Here is a 22,290-nt window from a genome sequence, read left to right on the forward strand (position 1 = left end):
AAGGACTATTTGGTGAATGCATCAGCAGGATCATCCCTTTCTGTCATCAAGAAATTCCCTGCCTTGTACAAAACAAGTTGTTCAGAAATTGTCTCTTCTTTGCAAATGATCTGAATTTTCCCCTGAATCGTAACTATGCAGTTTCTGAGTCCTATGAGGTATTCCTTTCCAACAAGCACTGTCAGATTATGTTCTTACCTTCACCTTTACTGCCCCTTTACCATGAGCAGTAACCAAATGCAAAAGGCAAACATGGTTCCTTCCCTGAAATCCAGCACCTACGTGTAAACTCAGACGCAGCAGGTGGAGACAGTCAGGGGAGCACAAGGGCACAATGGAACAATAGTGGCCAGAGCAATGATTTCAGCATCCCACAGCTGTCCCACCCACCACAAGGTTTTTCTCGAGGGGGGGAAGATGACAAAAGAGAGATTTGAAGGAAGACAATGAGAGAGTTTTGCAGATGTTTACAGGGAGCTGCTCCTATATGTGAGGAGCAGCATGGAAGAAAACACAAAGGTGCTTGTGTGACAATGTTAGCAACTGGGTGAGGGAGCTGGCATCGCTTATAGCAGCACGGAGCCTGGAGTTGATGTCATGAGGGTTACTTGAGAGAATGGTTGGTGAAACTGTGATTTTTGAATGACTGGGTGCACATCAAATATGCATCACCTCTGACACATTTTACTTCAACCATATTTTCATTCCCACTGCTGCCACTGACTGTTTATCAAAATGGTCCCGTGTTGTGAATTTATTGTTTCTCAGTAAATGGCACATGCTTGCCCCTGTTTTTCTTAGAAATGTGATGTAAAACTTCACTGTGGGCATCAATAATCTGTTTCACGGGTTCCCAAACTTCCTTACACAATCCTGCCTATCAGTAACAATTTACTTTTTGCCTTCAGAACGCATCTTTGCTTGTGGGTTCCAGTATTTGAATATCAGAAAGTTTAAGCATCAACTTAAATTGGAAATAATTTGGTTTTCAGAATAATCCATGATATATCAGAGTCCCTAGGTGGCTGGTTTAAACTTGTTAACAACAACAACAAAAAAAAGCCCAAAATAAAAATAAAATTGAGGCAGTGAAATTATTTGCATACTAATATTGTATACTGATAGAGATGCAACAGCATGGTGTTTTGTGGTTGGAAGGCAGCTCTCTGAGTTACATTCACTTACAGTGCTGAGTATGGGAGATGCTTCAGGCATCTCAGTTATATTGGTGCCAGATATATTCTTTCCCATAACATATGTTCTGTGAACACCAAAATGGGTTCTTCCAGATCAGTAGCGTTGTTTGAACTTGCTAAACTGCAGCAAAGACAAAAGATAAGGCAATTTATTTTCTGCAACCAATGTCTTTGCGGCAGTTGGTTCACTTAGCAGGTGATTACTATAAAGATTTATTCCTTAATATACCCTCTTTCCTCTCAGCAGTAAAAAAATTGAAGGCAAAACTTTTAATGTTTCAAGACAGCGATGACTGTGCATTATTTCAATAGTATATCAGTGCTGACCTTCATCCTTTACACAAAAAGCATCATATTGGTCATTCACAAAGGGATCGTTTTCAATTTTAACATCAATGGCTTTCACGCTCTGCTGTTTGCTGCCCGTCTTTCTGCATATAATTGTCCTAAAATAAAGAAGAAGAAGAAAAAAATAATCAGAAATCTCCTGGAGTTGCACATGCAGGTGAAATGTGGAGATCGTTTATCACAGTAGTCAGGCATTAGCCTCAGCTTAATTGCTTAGGAGTTGGGACATAAGGCATTAGTGTGGAAAGATCTATGAAGAAAGTCAAGGGAGAATTAGAAGTAATTAAAAAATGTTTGCTGTAGATCAGTTCAAGGCATAGGAAGCAACAAAGATTGTTTATCTTATTATATTCTGTAATACTTCTAAACATCAAACCAAGTAAGTCCCAGAGTATTTAAGGCCACATTCTGCTCTCACATTCCAGTAATGCAGATTCCCACCAATGGCACCTGGATAAAAATTAATAGAAAACTCAAGATTTGTTCACAAAGATTATAAATCATTAGCATTTTACATTAAAAGACCATTAAGGTTGCATATTTAACAGCTCAAAAACTAACACAGACAAGCTCAGAAAATACGTCTTGAGTTCGTGGAAGAAAAAGGGCTCTCTTTTTTTTTTTAACAGTACTTCCACGCCTTTGTGTAAACCATTTCTTCTGGTTTGGTACTGAGCAGTACCTAATCCATCCTGTTTCCCTTCACAGGCTTAAACAAAGGTAATAAATCTGTACTTGGTTTTAAAACTGTGTAGATGCTGAACATGAAAGAAGAGATTACTAATTATCTCCTCTCTCAGCTGTACTGGCTGCTTAAAACTAACAAATAGAAGAGAGTTTGTTGTATAGAAAACACTGGTTTTACTGTAACCACTGATGAAGGTTACAAAGGCTGGGAAAGCAAATTTGGCCCACATTTTTGCATCTGGATATTAATGTTGTGGGGTATATTTTTTGTGGACAGCAGGTTTGTAGAAGTGTTGCACAGTCAGCTGCTCTAGTTAAAGCAAAATGAAAATGCTTTCCATGGAGGAATCCTTCCAGTGGAGGGAATTTATCATTTTGTATTGTGCAATGGTTGAACTAATTTTGCCATCAGTTCCACACTCAATTTGGGGAGTAAAATAAATGTTGACTAACTCCTCATTCACTCAGTGTGGAAAAGATCCAGTGGAAACCCAGTATTTAATCATGCGCTTAAATACTGTAAAACAATTGATTTACACAAGTGGGCTGAATTACAGTTTTACAGACCATCTTAATTCTGGCATATGTTAGCTTTTGAGCAGTTAAATATGCAACTTCAATGCTCTTTTAATGTAAACAAACAAATGCAACATGAGACAAGCCATATGGTGGTGGTCACGCATATGTACCAAAATGGTTCCTACCAAACTTCTGTTCTGGAATACGACATGATGTCATCCCCTACTGATTCCAAACCAAATATGTTTCTTTTCTAAGGAAGACACACCTTGATTTTTTGGGGGGGTCACTTGACGAACAATATTGTCCATACAAGTTTAAATTCAAGTTTTCTTAGAATTTAATGCATTTAAAGTCCAAGACCTCTAAGTCAGTAATCAGGCACCTAGACAAAACTGCCTTGGTCTGCCAAAGTGAGTTCAGATGACTGGGAGAATCAGCCCATCAATTGGAAAATTTTTGAATGTATTCAGATATAGTTCCTCTAGGTCTTACAAGGCCTAAGTGAATGAAACAGTTACGCCTCCCTTCTAAAAGTGACTTACCAACCTTAACCTTTCCAATAATTACTCACTCACTTAGGTAGCTGGATCAGTTATGCCTTGCAACACTGAGTAGACAGATACTGACAAGTCTTTAAAATTTTGTGCCTTTTGTCTGTAATTGTGTACTTAAGACTTCAGACTCTCTGAAAAAAAAAACCAGTTTTGAAGATGGCTTTTGAAAATGAGGCCACATTTCTTTCTACGTTCAATCAAAGATTAAATTCCTGATACTTGGAAGCCACTCTTGCAAATCTTATCTTGAATTGTCTGATACCTAATTCCAACTTCTAGCTGATATATTTTGCTTCTGCCAAAGCACTGTACTTTCTTTATCATTTCTTCAGTAGGCTAGAAAGTTTTCTGTGGGTAACACATCCTTGATATATTCAGGTCTTCTCCAAAACAGGATACCTGGCTCACGTGTAAGATTGTGTATGTGAAGAGAAAGTTTTTCTTACTTTTTTTTCAAGTATTGTACAATGACTTAAAAGTTTGTAGTTGATAAAACATATTGATTAGTTAATTAATTTTAAGAGCATTTCTTAGCTGCTATCCAATGAGACCAAACTTACAAAGGTGTATCTTGCATATAATTTTAACAGTATACATAAAGAAAGGTTTTAAATGACACTAAGATTTTTAAAATGTATTTTTTAGTAAAATTTTTTCATACATGAAGTTTAAAAATTGCTCTTCCTGTCTATTTCTTTTTTTCCTACAATAGACTAGACCCTGGTTAATCTTCTACTTAGGACTTTAATTTGGATTTTTGTCATATTAAAATTGATCTGATTAAAACTGAAAATATTCTGATGTCATTATTCTGAGATTAAAGAAATCATGTCTTTTACACATATAAAAAATAGAAGAAAAAAAAAATCTATTTCATCTCTCCCATTTGTCCTTCTCTGCCAGTAGTTTCCTACCATGAGCTCAATCCTGCAAGCTTTAAACAACTTCAGTAAGCTGGTTTTACTGCTGCTGAAAGGAGCTTCAAGAGTGCTCAGCATTTCTCATTAGTGGGTCTAATGATCAGACCTGCAACACCTCTGGCATAAAAATAGTCTCTCTGCAGTCAGTAGGACTTCAGTTATGACTAACAATATACAATAATAGTATTTTTTCTTCAAGTTCTTGAGGGTGGGTATATGTTTCCCTAAATCCTAAAATGCTAGGTTTTCATCTATAATAAAAGATTAAATACACAGGTATACTTTTGTCTCAGGTCTAAAAAGTAGGTTTTGATGCTTTTATCTTTGTTACATTTTTCATTTGAGGACCAAAGAATGGCTATCAATTTAGAACTCAACATACTTTAAAATTTCTTCAGCAGCAGCGTTGCCATGCTGAAATAAGAAACAAAAAAAGTCATACATTTTTCCTACTCTTTACAGCACCCCACTGAGAGGTTGTGGAATTATGTTGCTAGTTCATTTCTTTACTATTTTGAATTGTTACACTGGGCATGCATCATGGTTGAGAGAATGCCACAAACTTTATACGTTTTTTAGGGATACATCCACCTACCTAGGCATTTAGAAGAATGTATTCATGCAGGGAACCTTAATTCTATTTATTGCTACTTTCATGTAATAATTGAACTTAAACAGACTTGCTCATTACTCATCTTAGCATATATTATAATCCAGTTCTTAGAGCAGTGTGATACATGATTTTGTACCTTGCATTTAAGAAATGGATGCAATCATATTTTTCCTTCTATGGAGATCTCTTATGAAAGTAGACATGCTCAGAAGAAACATACTGAGTTCAAACTGCAGATCATATATAATAATCCTCTATATTTGATATACATCTGCTTGAGACATCCATGTGTCTCTGAAAATTACTCTTACACGGCCATGAACTCACAATCACAGCATAAAAATCATGCACAGGTACTATTCCTATAGACTGTGTAAGTACCATATACTATCAGTAAGGTAAAAATATAGTTGGAAAAGGAGGGGTTTTAATGGTGTTGACAACAGTCCATGCTCTCTGATGAGAAGTGGGAGGGTGCCTGATGGTGTCTCCTTTGGTTCCTTGACAAGCCAAGCCAAAAACTGCTACACAGCCTAGAAGGACAACCTGCTTCATGATGCCTCTTCTCCTCTCAAGTGAGAAAACAAGAGACCACAGAGACTCTGCACTATGTTGAACCTCAGCTTAATTCCTGCAGTGCCCTACAATTCATCCAACTAAAACCAATTAACAGTCCATCCTCTGCACCTACCCTGAAAGAAAGATCAGAGGTTGGCCAAGGTCATCATTGTTTTGTTGTGCCATGACTCAGATATTGCATTTATCATGTGCACACACGAGGAGAAAATTTAATACATAGCAAAATAAGCTACGAACCAGACTTCCTAGAAGTCTTCCGCTTACTCTTGTGCTGGTTAATTTTTTCTAATCTATTATGTAAACAATGAGTAATTGGTATATTTTGCACTTCTAATTCCTAAGTTCAACGAAGGAAATAGAAGAAAAGCTGACATGAATAGTATTTCTTTCACAATATGCCATAATATGACATTATGTAATATATATTCTTAAATATTTCATAATATTTGAGCCATAGTAATAATACCTACTTTTATAATTTTATATATGCATGTATAATAAAGATATATATAATAAACTCATAACATTTACATATAAATTATAAATTGTCTTTACAGTAGTATCCACTGGTACTTCTACTTTCTATAAGAATTACATAGCAATTTTGTAATACTAGAAAATTTTTCAATAAACCCGAGTTAACAGCAGAGTTTATATGACATAGCATGATCCATCAGCACAGAAACCAGTAGGTGGGACTGGGATGTTTTGTAGTCACTACGTTATCTGCTAGTTCATTATGAGTTTTGCGGTCTTAGTCAATAAATTCACTGAACTGAGTCAGAATGGTCTTATGATATTTATTCATAGTAGTATGAGGCACTGTGAAAGTCTGGTTCATAACATAACTATAACTAACCTTCCCTAATTAGAAAGTTGAAAACCTCATCACTTTTCTTAGTAAAGATAAATCTTTAACATCCTGTGCTAATTTTTTTCATGGGTCAGCTCTACCGCTTGTGTTTCAGCAACTACGTGAGAGAGAAAAAAAATCAGTAGTCTGGAAGCCAAACTAGAGGATTTTTATTCTTAGTCTTTCCCTTCTGTAGTTTGGGAAACTGAAAATTATAAAGCTGGCTCTGATGAGGAATAAAATATAAATGACATGTTCACAATTACCGAAGGGAAGAAAATTTCCCTGAAAAGTCATGAAGGGGAGCACAGGTGGGCTTTGGAAACTCCATTGACTGGGAACTATAGAGGCTAATTTTGGCTGGATGTGAACCAAAGAAAGCAGCTTCTAAGTGTGACATGAAGACATTCCAACAGCAATACTGCCACTGGAAATGTCAAAAGGAGGTCTTACCAAGGCAGAACCAATATCCTTTAGATTCTTAAAAATATACACCAAAATGCAGCCTTTTGTGCTTAAAATTGTACATATGACTACTGAAATAGTAAGGCCTCTGTTCATTAAATAAATATGGCTCATTCATGCAGATTTTCATACTGTAGCCTAGTATGAAAGATTTTATATGTCATTTTACTATAATATTGCTGTGTACATATAATTTGAGCATTCTTAGTGCATGTAGAGGAGAATCATGTTGCCTCCTGGACTGGAATTGTTGGGTGCTCAAAGACACGTCAAGTGTCACTAGAAAGTTGGTTTTACCTAATTTCATGTAATGGGCTCCAGTTTAATCCATGACTTTCATAACCAATGTTATTTACGAGTTAAAAAAAATAAAATAAAATAAAAAATACCAAAATATTTACTCAATATTATTAATTTACAAACAAGCTCAATTGTCAGACAAAAGGGTTTCAGACAGGAGAAATCATTACAGAGATTCTAAAATAAGGACAAAATATGCAAAGTTCTTTTGAAAATTAGAAAATCAAATGCATTAGAACTAACTGGCAAATTAAAATCCTGCTTTTAGTCGCTCTTGTGCATTTGCTAAGAGTAAGCATATCCCCTTCCTGTTTTCATTTTGCTAGGCTATAAAAACTGATCACCTTTCATTACTTCTGAAAAGAGAGGTGCTTTCTTGGACTGATCCTAGTCTGAACTCATCCCTTCTGAGCTTGGATGCCAAGAATTACATTGCATTATTACAAGTGGTATCGCACCAGTGCCTCATTCAAGCCCTTCAGTACTGCCCTCTCTCTTCCGGAAGAGCTGCTGGATGTCTTTTAGGGGGACTGCATTTCCTTTTTCACAGATTTTATGTGAGTTATTTTATTTTACGACAGGCTCACTGCCATCCTGTGTTCTGTGACTACACCCAGTTCTTTCTCGTGCTCTGCCTTTTCCAGCTGAACTGCTAGCTTAAGGCAGAAGTGCCTATTAGTCTTCATGTAATACTGTTACATCACACCCCTCTTCTGTTACTCCATCTCTGAAGTCAGACTTACCTTCCTGTTCAATATTGTGATTTTCCCTGGTCTCAACAATGAGTTCTAACCTTTGACATTAACTAATTTCACTAGCATACCCCTACATTTTGTGCCAAAGTTTTCTAAAGTTTTGGTAGAGCCCTCAAGGTTTGTTAAAAAAACTTCTCAGTAAAAATACAATTTAAAAGTGTGAGTCCCAGCTAAGTAAAGAGCTACTCTGAGGACTGTGAAGCTACAGTTTAGCAGATGGTATTTTGCGTGCTTGTCCTTGAAAATACATCAAAAATGTATTTTCTTCTGTATGATGCTTTTCCTGAAGAAGTACATTTTCTAAAAAATTCTTTAATTATTGAGTTTTTTGTTTTACAAGAACCGTGGCTCTCATACTTTGACCATGCTGTCTTCCCAGGTTGTGCCAAGAAAAGATTCACATTCCTCCAAAGCTGAGACAAAGTGGCTCATGTCCACATTGCTCAGTGATACCATTTTTTGAGGTAAACTGCCCATGTCCATCCATTAAATTCAAGTCTCTTGACTGAGCTTCTTGTAGAAATCCATACTCCTGAAAAACAATTACTTTGGGTTTTTCTCTGCATGAGACTTTCTGAGATGATTGACAAGAAACAATGAGAAGGCAAAGTCGTCTTCTAGCAGAGCATGACACCAGCTCTGGGCTGTGGGACTAGACTTTGTAACGTGAAGGCATTTTGGAATGCAAGATCTCCTCAGATGGCTTCATAAGCAATTTTAGCATTTTGAATTGGACCATGTCCTGTCAACTATGTCTGGATTTTTCTCTTGAAGGGAATTAAGTGACCTACCTCATACACATGTCTGGGAGCAAATTCATATGCATTATCATCAGACAGCAGAGCACAGCCTTGAAATAAAACAGAGAGCTTGCCAAACTGACATATCATTAGGACTGCTTCTCTGCAAATAAGCAAGTGGGCCTGTTATAGTATGCACACCTGGATAGATTTCATGGGGTCCACAAGTCCAAGGGTTTACACACACAGATGAGAGGACTGGTGAGGGCTAGCAATTGAGCCTTATTTCATTCCTTGGATACTGCCTTTTTCTTTCTCAAGAAATGTGCTGTTATTACCTTGCTGCCAGGTGCCGGGCAAGTCCCATGCAGTAGGCAGAAACAGAAGTGGGTAGTCTTGTGAAATGTCATTTCTGAGTCTTATTATTACATTTCCCACTGGTGTCATCTGCAGTGAGGGCCCTGTTGTGTTTGACACTGTAGAGCCATTCAATCAGAGTCAGTGCAAAACCCAAAGAGCTAACAAAAGGAAGGAAAAATAGAGATGAAGTAATATTCTTAGCAGCAAACATCTGGTCTGTGGTCAGCCAAAAAAAGAACTCCAGTTTTCTGACTCCCTCAGCAAGGCTTTTTCTAGCTGACTGCTTGCTCACTCCAGAGTTACCCCCTCCGAAATAAATCCTCCAGGGACTGGGTAGGAACCAGCCTAGGGAAATTTCATGCAAAGGAACAGGTTGACAGCCCTGAAGGATGTCTGTCATAGAACACAAAGTGTATGCAGAAGTTCAGAGCCCTTATAAAAGGGATACATGGCTTCGTTCTTTTGTAAACTAATAAGGAACAGGATAGGGAATAGGGCAGCTTCAGATTTTCAGTCCTAGAAAAATGATGGAAATGAGTAAATTTGCTATGAATATCTCAATACAAGCTGTTGAAGATGTTTACAATTTCTAAGATAAATAGCTGCTTTCTAATATTCTGTGTGCAGGGTTGATCATAAGAAAAATTGTGTCATGTTCACTTTCCCAATTACCAAAAACCCAGAAATGAACATAGGACCCTGCAGTACATACTGCCTAGCACTGGAAGGCTTGACACAAAGTTTTCCAGTATGACATCTGAACTCAAAAGATAGTAGTTCAGAGAACTCTGCCACCTTTTTTCATTTATATTCTGGCAGATCGCTTGCTGGTTTTACTGACTCACTTGTCTGACATGCAAATAAGTCGTAAGAGTGTAATTTTTAGTACAAATAGCTATTAGGGCTCATCTGACAAATGAGACCTGCCTAACATTTAATTTCCTGAAATATAACAATGTGTAATGCTTTATAAGTTACACATGTAAGGACTGACTTGCAAATGGTTTACTTCTGGGCTGCTGGAAGACGTTACCCATTATCCTCCTACCCCTGTCTACTTGTCAGAGGCTCTTCTCTAAAAGTTTCCAAGCCCTTGGACCTGACAGTGACTTGCTTGTGCAAACCAGCCCTGAACTCTGTATTGGGTTGGTCTGAACAACTGAAAGCGGAAGACAAAAACATCCCCTTATGCCTGTGAAAGAGGTTCTGTCCCAGGCTGCTCAAACCACAAAGCCACCCTGGCAGGTTACTAGCAGGGATCTATTTGTTTAACCAATTTTCATCCTACATCAGTTGAAGTGAATCATATTTATCGAGACCTGCTGCTTGGGCTAGCCCAATTTGCAGGGAATGAAGTGGGTTAGAGTGCGCAACATGCGCATCCCCACCAGCAGACTGGTGTCTTCTTCCACCAGCATCACTCTCTGCAGAAAGATGCTTTTTAACACCCTAATTATTAGCTGAGTGCCCACCTTGTTCCCTTCTGACTTAAAAGAGCCAAGAGACAAACACCTCTACCAGCAGAGTTGAGGAGGCAACAGTCACTGCAATGGGTAAATAAGAAATAGGCTGGAGTGAGCTGGGCAGCCACAGCCTCATTGGATCCAACAGAGGGTGTCCCATCATAATCTCAAAATCTTTGCATACTTACATATGGTTCCATATTTACATATGAGCCATCAGAAATTTGACAGTCACCCAAACTAGGCTAGTTTTCAGATTGAATTCTCCTCTTTGCTCATATAAGAGGTACAGCCCAGAGAGCAGGTAGTACAAACACATGCTGGCTCAGTGATGTTCCTCAGTCATAATATGAGAAACTCCCATGGGTTTCCAGGTTCAAATTTGGCTGTAAAAATAATAATAATGACACAACAGCCAATAGTGATGGATACATCTACTAGGAGTGGGATTGTAATTATCCACTAAGACCATAAAATAGTCATCAGAAATGAACAAATCACTGACTTGTGCAAATCCTGGAAAATTGATCTAGAGGTGAAGAAATCCTTATATCTCTGCTAGAGCTCCTGTTCAGTTTTAAGTATATGTGGTGGGAGGAGACCTGAAGCGTGTCAGAAAATCTGCAACACTATAATGACTTCACTCACATCATTTGTTTGTGTTTACTTCTACTGCCAATGTCTAATGAATTTTTCCTCAGGGGAAAGATTGGGATACTTTCCAGACATCAAATAAACAAACCAAACTGCATTCTCCCTGAAATTAGTAACTTCTTTTATCATGTTCCCTCCTATTCATCTCCTTTCTGATGTATACAGTCCAAGAGGATATGGGAGAATATTAGACTAAAGCTCTGTGATCTGCACTGGACACCAGTCAGCTGCTGGGAGGAATCCAAGGTTTTAGATAAAACCTACAAAGTCCTGAACAGTTTTGCACCTGGCAAACATGGGGACATCCCTTCTGTCCCTGGGCCATGCCATCGCATTCAAAGATGTGGAAGTCCCTCAAGATAAATAACACAAGGTGTGTCCAGCAAAGAGTCCTTTATTTTGGAAATAATTTTCCCTGATTCTGTAACCTTATGGGCATGTTGTCTAGCCTGCTTTCCCCTCTCCCTGTTAAATCTGCCAAGTGTGGATTGAGGTTTTGTATTTGCCAGCTACCCTTTATCCTTGCTGTCATGTTTCCATTTATCAAGCAAATGCCCTAAGTATCGAATAGATAACCGTAGATATATTTAAAAAATTGAATAACTAGTTTAGTAAAATATTTTGAGTCCCTTCTTAATAGCTTTTCCATTCCTTTAATCATTCTTGAGCCCTTTTTTGAGCCTCTTTTAGTACTTTCTTAAGATGTGGTAACAATAATACATATAGTATTCCAAAGAAGGCTGTTACACTGATCTATATGTGTATATATATGTATATATTTTTCATATTCCCCATCTCATTCCCTAAGCACTCTAGCAACTCTTTGTTTGCTTGTTTGTTTGTTTTTACTACAGCTGCAGTTTGACAGAGCTTTTCTTTGTGCTGTCCATAGTGATGTCCTCATATCTTTCCTGGGCTGACAGAGGTGAATCAGAACCCCATTAGATATTTTCAAGTAGACTGAATATTTCTCCTGAGTGTATTATCATTGTCATCATACCATCCATTTGTCATCATTTTGCCCATTCATCTAAATCCCTCTGAAGATCTTTAGATTCTACTTGAATAACCTTGTCTCATTTGCATGCTTTGCACTCAGCTGCTCTTTTCCTTGTCCAGACCTGCACTAACTAACAGGGAAACCAGTATAGCCTTTTTAGGCTTTATACTTTTCCTGTTTTCCTCAGAGTCAAAAATATCCAGTTCAGTGAACCAAATAACATACATTCTGGTGCTTGCCCAGCCATGGGTAAAATAGTTCCGGAGAAGAGTATCAAATTCCAGCTCTGAAGAACTATTCTCTCTGGTGAAGCTCCCCAGTGGAGGTCAGATGTGGTGACTGCACAGCAATGGCATGCTGATGTGCCCCCACAAAGTCCTTTCTGATAAATAGTTTAGAGACTTCTATATTAAGGACAGGTTTACTGAAGGAATGGAGTATGGAAAGTTGTAAGGGATGAAAAATCTTCCTTTCCTTCCCATCAGTATGTGTACATTCTCACATCATCATGGTCTGATGGGTACAATAGTACCACTGTATCCAATTTTGATACTGAAGATATTCATGGATAGGTCCACAGCTGGTCTATTAATAGCTGTAGCTCCAGTGCCTGCAACAATTATTTGAGGATCTCTCAGGGCTAACTAGTGGTTTTGATTAGATAAAAAAGGGACAGTTTCTTCTCCTACCCATCATCATTCCTTACTTTCATAATACAGAGGCTGTATAAAAGAACATATAAAATATCTTTGACAAGCATTTCTGAGATGGATAGTTTTCTTGGCTCTTCAGCCTTCATGAAATTTCAGCAACTGGCTTAGGGAAAAAATTGGTAGGGTTTAGAATCAGTGTCTCATATCCTCAATACCCATATTCCAGAGACATTTCTGGAAAATTTTTTTAATAACAAAAGTTCACCAAATAAATTTTCAAACAATTTTTCATCTGGAAAAAAAAAAAAAAGGATCACTGGAACTGCTTGAAGTTGTTTAAATATCACCTTTCATTAATAGTAGCAATTTTCTGTCCTTTAGAAACTTTATCACTAAAAATAAACAAACACCAGTGCTTAAATAACTGATAACTGTCACAAAATCCAGTAATAAACTGAAGTTTGGGAACTTGGAAACAGTATCTTGATAAAAGGAAATCTTATCACCACTGAACTTTGACAGTTGTGAGAGATGAGAAACCAGGCCTGTGAGAAACTAAGACAAACAACCTGGGAAAGCAAATCTGAGCGAATCTGAGTCACTTGTCCCCCTTGTCTGAGCGGGACGTGACAACAGTAGATTAGATATTACCCTCCAATACATGAGAATTTGTAAAGCACTTCAGGAGAATGAATATATGTATTGCACTAAGGCTGTGGCTGATGAGGCTGATGAAGGAAAGATTAAAGAGAGAAGGGGCTTTGGATCTACTCATGCTCCTCACGGGCAATTCCTGTATGGTCCCACCTTTGGTGACATGAGACCTTCATGCCAACCCTCAGCTGCTCCATTTTGGGTTTTTAAAATTGAATTTACTGTGATTCAGTCTCTGTCAAACAGGAAGCCTATCTACCTCGAGGCACTTTCATTTTGGAAGACTTTGTGAGGACTTTCATTTTGGAAGACACTGGGCAGTTGAGATGTAGGTGCTTGGCCCAGTACAGTGCCCCATACATAGCTGGACCTGTGCAAGACTGGAATGAGTCTGAGTTCACTTGAGTTTGGGAAGCCCTCACCATCCACAGCAGAGTGGCATAGTGGCAGGGCCGTGCTGCTTCTCGCATACAGCTAGCGCCTGTGGGGACATACGTTCTCAAAATCTTAAATTTCACAGAAAGTCATTGGGACTTCTGGAGTGCTCGTGAAGGCTGACAGCTTAGCCTCCTGAAACTATGATCAACAGAGGGAAGCAGTTTCCACTGCAGGACACCTTCATGTTCCTGCTTGGAACTGGTCTCTACAAAGACAATGATGCTTTCTGGAGAGGCTGTGGCAGGCCAGTACATCTTGCAACTCTATCTGTACTGCGAGGCAAAGTTCAGTGTAGCACTGTGTTGAGTCACCTGAGCTACCTCGAATAACACAATTCATTATATCGAGTGACAATATCAGTTCCCTGGAGAGTCTTCTCAACAAACTCTCTAACACAGGTCTGTTATAATATCTAAGTACATATGAAGTCATACCTATTTGAATATGCCTACCGTCTATTCAGATGTATGTGAATACCCGAGACAGGTGAATGGTTTCCATGAGAAGCTTGGTTTGCTGAGTTTCTTACAGAGTAGAGAATAACAGAGTCAGTGGGAGCATTGACACTAACTCCAGCACCGTATCCTCAGCCTGCAAGCCCCTTTAGGGCTCAGTGCCCCACTACAGGACAGGTGAAAAGGAACCATGACAACATAATTCAGAAGGAAAGAGGAAGAAGAAATCGCTTCAGAGCTGTGAAATACGTGATCTCAGACTGATAAATATTTGTATCTCTGCAATATTAGCTGCACAATATTGATTTTGTGGGGAGAGTGGCATATATAGATAGCTACATGTCATGGTGCTTGAACTGTGGTTAGTGTTTTTCAGTAATAGCCAAGGAGGAAAACTTGCTTGACAGCTACCATTCATACTTCTCAGGAAGGGTTATGCTGTTGTCCTTACCCAGTGGAGCCACCAGCGAGCCATCCTGTGGTGCAGCCAGCAAAAGAACAGTCCAGAACAGCCCTTTTCAGTTCTTCTGCAGTTGCTAAGCGAGCACTCAGGTCAACACAAGCTTTCTCAGCTTCAGCTAAATCCAGACCCTTAGAGTTGTTCTTGGACTCGAGTGCAAACACTTTCCCTGCAGCACCAAGAAAAGACATGTCAGTCATCAAGGTATTGTCCTCAATACATATTCAACAAAAATATTGCAAAATATCACCAAATAAAGTCTTCATGGTTTTACTGAGTTCACTTTAATGAACAACCTACTTCTTGAAATGAGCAATTTTATGAGTACTGTAAATACCTTTGTCTTAGCTTTTCTTTTAGTTCTGTTCAACAGAAAAGCAAGTATGGCTAAGTCCCTATTCATTCCTAGCCCATACGAGAAGCTTGTCTGGCCACTATAGGTCTGTGCTTAAAATCTGGAGAGATAAAGCTCAACACTCTCTCATATGTACATATATAGTCAAAATCAGAACATCTCCTGTAGGCTATAACATTGGAATTCATTACTAAGCATTTTCCAGTTACATTTATAAAACTACATCTATAAAGTAATCACAAATCTAAAAGACAGTATTGCAACCCAGTCTTCCTTGTCAGAAATAGATTTATACTTATTCTCTAAAATCAAAATGATGTAATTCTATGGCAATTTGTGCCTAAATGTTGCTGCAAAGCCGCTTTGTTTTCATATATTTCTGGAAAGACAGACATTTTTTTCTTAATGGAAGGCTTTTTTGAATGAGCATGAGAACGAATTTAGCAATTTCTTGTGTTATTTTTATTTTCAGTTCAGTTTATTTTACTTTAATTTATCTAACACTGTGAAAGCTGTAAGGGTGAAAGTTAGAGGTTTTGGCAACTGGGAACAGGGCAGTTGGGGTTTTGGCAATGAAGCTTGAGAAGTTACTGGGTTATGGAATAAACACATTAGCTGGATGTCTCCAGAAAAAGAGATAAACAATGAGACAGTTTACAGTGTTGACATTTAAATTGCCGTAAGTATTTTCTTTCTGAAGATAACATCCTTCAGAATACCTGCTAAATTTCAAAGGTACAGATTGAGGTTGCTTGTAGGTGCAGGAAGACAACTTTTAAGCACTGGTAATTCAGTAAATGCCTGGAAACGCTTATTATGCTTTATTTCAAAAGTAGATTAGTGGTAGTGGTCATATGAATCCATAGCTTCCAGCACATACCAAGTGTTCTCTATGTAGCTAACTTCACACTCATAGTATATATTGACCAATATTAGAAATCCTTCAGACTGATACAGCCTGATTCTGTACCAAGTGCCACCTCCACCAATATTATTTCAACAAATTGATAAACCTGAATCCAATCCTAAATATAGGGAACTAATATGGGGCAGGTCTGTACCTGACAGCTTTCTGTTTTCACCTGTGCACAGTTTAACGCACTGAAAGAATCACAGTTCTTACAATAAAAATGCAGTTTCTTTCAAGTAAATATGTAATTTCTGTTTACATTAGCTACCAAGCACAGATGGGTCCTGATGAAGATTCCTACTTCAGCAGGAATTCTGCATGCGCACAGTAAGAAGTCATCCTGACTTGGTCAGATAGCAATTTAAATAAGCGGGACAAGAAGTGATGAGAAGGAACAGGAATTCAGAGTATCCAAAGTGATTTTCCTGACCACGGAATGCAACCCAGAAGCACAGATCAATGTCCTAACCACGAGACTACATTGTCTCTTTGATTCTCAACTATATTCAGTAACATGAACTGTAATTATAACACGGGAGTTTACACAGAGCAGTGAAAAAAGCAAGCCTCTACAGTCCTAAGTATCAGAACATCAGGATTCTTTGCAAAATGTCCCAAATAATGCACGAGACTAATGTAGATTGCTGATTCCCAAGCCATGAATAGACATAGTGAATTTTGCATGGCATAGGGAGAGATATAATATAAGCAGAAAGATGATTGGATTTAAACAACCATTCTTATGTTGCGGAACAACTTCTCTTCATAAAGGTAAGCAGGGGTTAAGTGTAATGCTTTACTGAGGCTTTGTCCGAAATAAAAACTTGTTCTCATTCTATATTTCACCATTTGACTGTCAGGATTGAGATGCATCATCAAATACATATAGGTCAAGTTTTGTAGCATCTGACTGAAATCATAAATGTTAGTTTGACATCACAGTAACTCTTATTTTCCAGCTATTAGTATTTGAGTTAGAAGACTTAAAGAAAGGAAGATCATTAAGAATCAAGTTCCATCTAAATATAATTAGAAGAAATTAAGTTCATAATTTACTCTTTTTACTAGTAAGTAACAATTACATTTTCAGAGGAGTTTAGCTGGCCAAAACTGAGGCTGAGACAGCTTTTCTTAACTACTGTTATCTGTTTGCTAGTACTTAAAATAAATTAACTTTTTACTAGAAACTGTGAAGGTGCTGATTCAAAACAGTCTCATCCTTCAAAAGGTATCTGAAATGTCCCAACTATGCAGCCAAATAGGTTTTAGGGTAAGCTAGGAAGGACTTACTAGTTGGGAAAATTACAATGAACTGCTTTATAGGAAATTCTGGTTAGCCAGAGGTAGATAAAGAAGGCTGACCTGCTTACCAGACTGACCTGGGAATCTTCCTCAAAGCTTTAGGAGCTCTATGGCTATCTGACCCATTTTTAAGATGCAACATCTGTTTTTGCCTCATTTCTTACTTAGAAAATATAACAGCAAGCAAGATTCACTTATCAGATGCTTGACCAATGGAATAGCTGGATCCCCTGTATCCTGAGCTGTGTCACATTACTGAGGGGCGTTTACAAGAAAAAAGTGCAGGAGACATGCTAGCATGGTAATAGGAAAAATGCAAAAGCATATCAAAACAGGAAATTCCCTTAAATACATAAGACTACAACACTGAAATTGAATACTTCACCTTACAGTGGCATGCTTGAGATATTAATGTACTCAATTTTTCTCACTTTTTATCACGAAAGTGTTATCTTTTTCAAGCTGGGGATCTAAGTGTCCTGGTTAAATATCTACGAAATTTTTATCACTGTCAGTTGTAATAAAAGTTTTTTAAAAAAGGTTTGTCTCACATACTTGGTGATATCACAGTCATTTTTTTGTATTGGGGTTGTGAAATGTTCAAATGGTGTCACCTTTCTCTCTAGAACATTATGACAGTGTAATTAAAATTAGTTTTCTCTCTGAGATAGTATCAAGAAATGTATTGTCATTCTGTTTTAAATATGCAATTTTAAATATGCAATTGTTCTATATTTCAAGAAGGTGCAGGATAAAGGAACATAGTATGCCTTTGTGGGACCTTTGAACAGCCCCCTTCTTTGAGCTCCCTCTCAACTCTCTCCCTTCATTTCTGCCCCATAACATTGGATTCCCATAATGTGATGATAGGACAGGTGGTGTGGACATTTGTTCTTAAAACTCTACGTACTTTTCTGAGGCCTTTTTAAACAAAGCCAGTCCCTTTTATTTCAAGCTCAAGCTAAAAATCCATGCAAAGTAGTCTTTCTCAGGAGTCTTAATGCACATCTTGAGTTTAGCAAATTCCCATTTGAAACCAGTGAAAATGTTTTCACTTCAGTAGTAAGACATAAATGATAAGACATAATTCTTCCAACTGTTAATTAACAGCTGGATTTATAGTTCTGAAGAAAAATCAACACTTGAAACCAAAGAGAGTCTCTTTAATAACTAGCCTGCATTATATCTCGAGCCTCTACCATCACCTGAACACTATTATTGCAGAATATTGATTGTATTTTGATATATTGATAAAAGAATAATTTTTATTATTGTTTGTCACTAAAACTTTGTAAACAGGCAATAGCTGAATATAGTTTTTACTTAAGAGTACCACAATATATTCTGGTTGAAAACATACCCATAGAAGCATAGATCTCAGGGTTTATTGGATTCATTTTTATCACTTTGTTTAATTCCTGCATAACTAGACTGTAGTTTTCCCCCAAGTAATTCCACCATCAAGTCCAAAAATTCATGGTTGAACTAGACCATGTCTTTTCAAAGGGCATCCAGTCATGATTTAATGACTCCAAGTAACGGAGACTTTACAGCACACTTTATAGTAAACCGTTCCAGTGGCTCATTACTCCTACTCCACCTCATTTCCAGTTTCAAACTTTGTTAAACTCAGCTTCTAATTAGACCTTATTATGCTTTCAAGACTGAAGAGTTGTCTACAACCAGATATATGGAAGCTCAAAAAAGGGACCCTTCAAAAATAAAACCAGTCCAAAATCTGTTTCTTCATACTTTTAGGAAACTCTGTGGAATTAGAAGAATTTTCTTTGTTGCCAAGACAGAATTTGGCTAATTTATTCTAATGCAGTAACAGATAAAAAAAGGAGCTCTTCTGAGGTGTATAGGCACAGTTCACAGCCCACTGAAACGAGTTCAAAGACCTCCATGTCTTCAGCAGGATTTGCATCATGCTTGAAGAAGAAACATAAAACTGCATAATAATATATACTTTGAAATAAAAATGTCTCTCACAAATAATATAAAATGAAAGTACTTTAAAAGACATGCCCAGTGTGCTAATCTTATTACATGATACTTACTAGTTCAAAGGATAAAACCTAAACAGTTTCAACAAAATAAATGTGGTGAAAGATGTGCAAATGTGTAGTCTAATTTTTTTTACTTAAATGTTAAAAACTTCAAATTGAGGTAGAAGAGAGAAGAGGAAGGGTAGGTCGCTTCTGTACTTCAAGAGCAATTTCATTTCCATTTCTATGGCTGTATGCAACAATGGCCTGGATTGTATTAGTAAGGGTGGAGGATTCAGTAAAACTGTACAATTACAGACAAGAGATTTGGGTAATTACCAGTTCTGCTTAGTGTTCATGAATGTAGAGTTTATTTCTGCAAGAAACTAAAGTGAATGATGTCTTATTTAATTCAAATCGCTTAAAGTATTACATAATCAGAAAACTAGCAAAATTGGGGGGGTCACCTTTGAGTTTCTCTTCAGCTAAATTCAGTTTGAGCTTAAACTTTAATTCTACTACAGGCTTTAGGATCAAATAGTTGGAATCATTTATGCATTTATTTTTTTAACATAAAAGAATATGTTTTGCAAGAGGGAGCCTGTAATGCTTAGACACCTGCTATTCAAATGCAAGTGTCTAGAGAGAGAAGAGAAAAAGCATACTTTTTCCCTTTTCTTTACAAAAAAGGTGCAAAGGAAGCCAAAGGAGAGTATAGTATGGGTTTTTTCCCTACCTTTCACATCAGACACATCTGGTTCTAGGTCAGAAGTATGTATCTCAAACCCTCACCTAATTGTGCCTAGCTTTTTGGATTCAGGATCCTTCCACTTGCAACCTCTGCAGTCACCACACACGGTCACTACCAGATGACTGGTTTGACCAATAGATCTTCCAAGTAACGCAAATTTAGCCAACAGACCAACTCCACTCTGGATTGATCAGTAAAGTTTCGCAACTAGCACATTTTTGTCAGTTCAGGAGTGTCTTAGATTAATCACCATCATTCCCTCCTGACATGCTCTGTCTCAGATCAAGTACTCTGCAGAAACCTATGGTTCATATGTATAGATATTTTAGCAGCCATGAAAAGACAGAAGAGGGAGTCAAAAAAAGCAGAGGTGACTCCTGTGAAGTATGCGTGAAGCCGCATCTTTGTTGTCCTATTCAGCGCAAATGCAAAGAAATTTTAAAAAGCCTGCATTTGCTCTGGTATAATTGAGACCTGTCACAACAACCTATATTGTCATGACAACCTATATTATTCTCCAGTAACTGCACTACCAGTAGTGGCACACCATGGTATGTCAGAGCAGGAACAAGCCCTTGAGGAGCCTTCTGTCCATCTGACCCCGACCTCAATGGCTATGAGCAAGCACATCTCAATAGTAAAAAAAACCTGCAAAGCGAAACAAAGCCATCTTTTATTTCAGCATTTACCTTGGTCTTTCTGGAGTCTAACTGCGCTACAACAATGCGTGCTGTGGTAGATACTAGTCAAAAGAGATCAATCAATCTTCGAGGCTTTACACCTTCATCAGACCTCAATGGTCTCGTTTTATGGCTGTTCTCTGTCATTATTTGTGTGCGAGATAATAAAGCAAAAGTCTGCCTTAGGGAAATATATTGTAACCAGTTTCAGAGGTTTGCCTGTAACAGGGGCCAGTCTGAATTTCACAGGATTTTTACAAGCTGAATTCAAAATCCATTCAGTCATTTGCAAAACAGTCGGTTACTTTCAGTTAAAAGTAACTAATACAAATAACAAATACATACATATGTGTCACCCAGACACATATAGTCTCGTGGCACTTAAGTGACATTTGCATGTATTAAGAGAGTAGCACAATTGTACTTCACCTACAATTTAAACAAATAAGAAGGTGGTTTCCTGTCTGGATCAGACCAGAACCTGTAATAAAACAAAGCATTGATCCTGTTTCATACTCTCAGATGTTCTTAAGAAGAAGCCTACATGTAGCAGTAAATTTTAAAGTTCACATTGTGTTTCCTTCTGTATCAATGTATAATAAGCCAGATGGTTTATAGGACAGCATTACAGTTGTCTGCTTGAATATTAATATTAGGAGAATACACTGAAGAGCATGTTAATAGAGGACTTGCACATCTTTCACAATGATACTTAGAAGTTAAAAAAAATGGAAACTACGGTATTATAATCATCTCTACAGCTGTAATGTACTTCAGATATTTTACCCTTTAATTCTTATAATTGCCATACCATGTGTGAAGTAAATTTGACAAATTGTTGAATGGCAATTAAAATTTGTCACAAACTCTGCTTTAAAATCATCTCCAACATTTTTTTCCCTTTCTCTGTTTAGGAAACAAGAAGATGTCATTAATTCTATAGAAATAACACAAATTGGAAGGTGCTCTTGAAAATGTAAGGGAATTCTTCAGATGAAGCATTCTTAGCAAAGGAAATTAATTATTCCTGTCCTGTTCTCTTAAGTTCTGTGGAGAACCCTCTTTCATGGGTATGCATTTTTTTTCCTCATTTCAGAGGCATTTTGCTAGGGAAGGAGTATTTCCAAAAATCAGAATCGCAGTTTTGCCTACTGCAACACAGTGCAGTTGCCTGACACATTTCTCTTCCTTTATTCTTAATGAAAAGTAATTTTCTTCAAATTTACAAGACAGGCTTCTGTTGTATAAATGGTATTTCACACAAAGTGGTAGAAACATGCAGGCAAGATTATTTTTCTCCCTTTCCTTTGCCAAACTCTGTCATCAAGCTAAAATAAATTTAGATTAAAGAGGAAAAATACTCTGAGAACAAAAAGAAGATGTTTTTATTGCCCTATAATGTTTAAGATCTGTTCTCTGGAATGATGCAGCAAACATCAATGGTAAAGGATTAGTGTATCAAAATAAAAAAATCCTGAGATCAGGCATAAATCTATTGCAGCTGTGAAAGTGAAAAAATGTGGCCATTCAGCATTGCTCTCCCAGGAAAAGACACAGTTGTTTCAAAAATAAATCATGTTTTTGCTAAGGCAAGTTGTTCATCATTACTACAGGCTTAATCATTAAAAAGGGCAA

At 37.5% G+C, this 22,290-nt stretch overlaps 1 protein-coding gene across 1 annotated transcript in view; it reads right to left on the reverse strand.

Moving 5' to 3' along the window:
• The window catches only part of SUSD5 (sushi domain containing 5), a 43,691-nt gene that overhangs the window by 20,448 nt on the left and 953 nt on the right, over positions 1-22,290 (reverse strand). Inside the window, exons 2-3 of the mRNA XM_074898145.1 lie at positions 14,661-14,838; positions 1,524-1,642 (exon numbers count right to left, since the gene is read on the reverse strand). Coding sequence (XP_074754246.1) covers positions 1,524-1,642; positions 14,661-14,838 — 297 coding nt within the window. The remainder of the gene's footprint in view (positions 1-1,523; positions 1,643-14,660; positions 14,839-22,290) is intronic.

Source organism: Athene noctua, chromosome 2 (assembly GCF_965140245.1).
Source record: "Athene noctua chromosome 2, bAthNoc1.hap1.1, whole genome shotgun sequence".
In the NCBI taxonomy this organism is placed as follows: domain Eukaryota; kingdom Metazoa; phylum Chordata; class Aves; order Strigiformes; family Strigidae; genus Athene; species Athene noctua.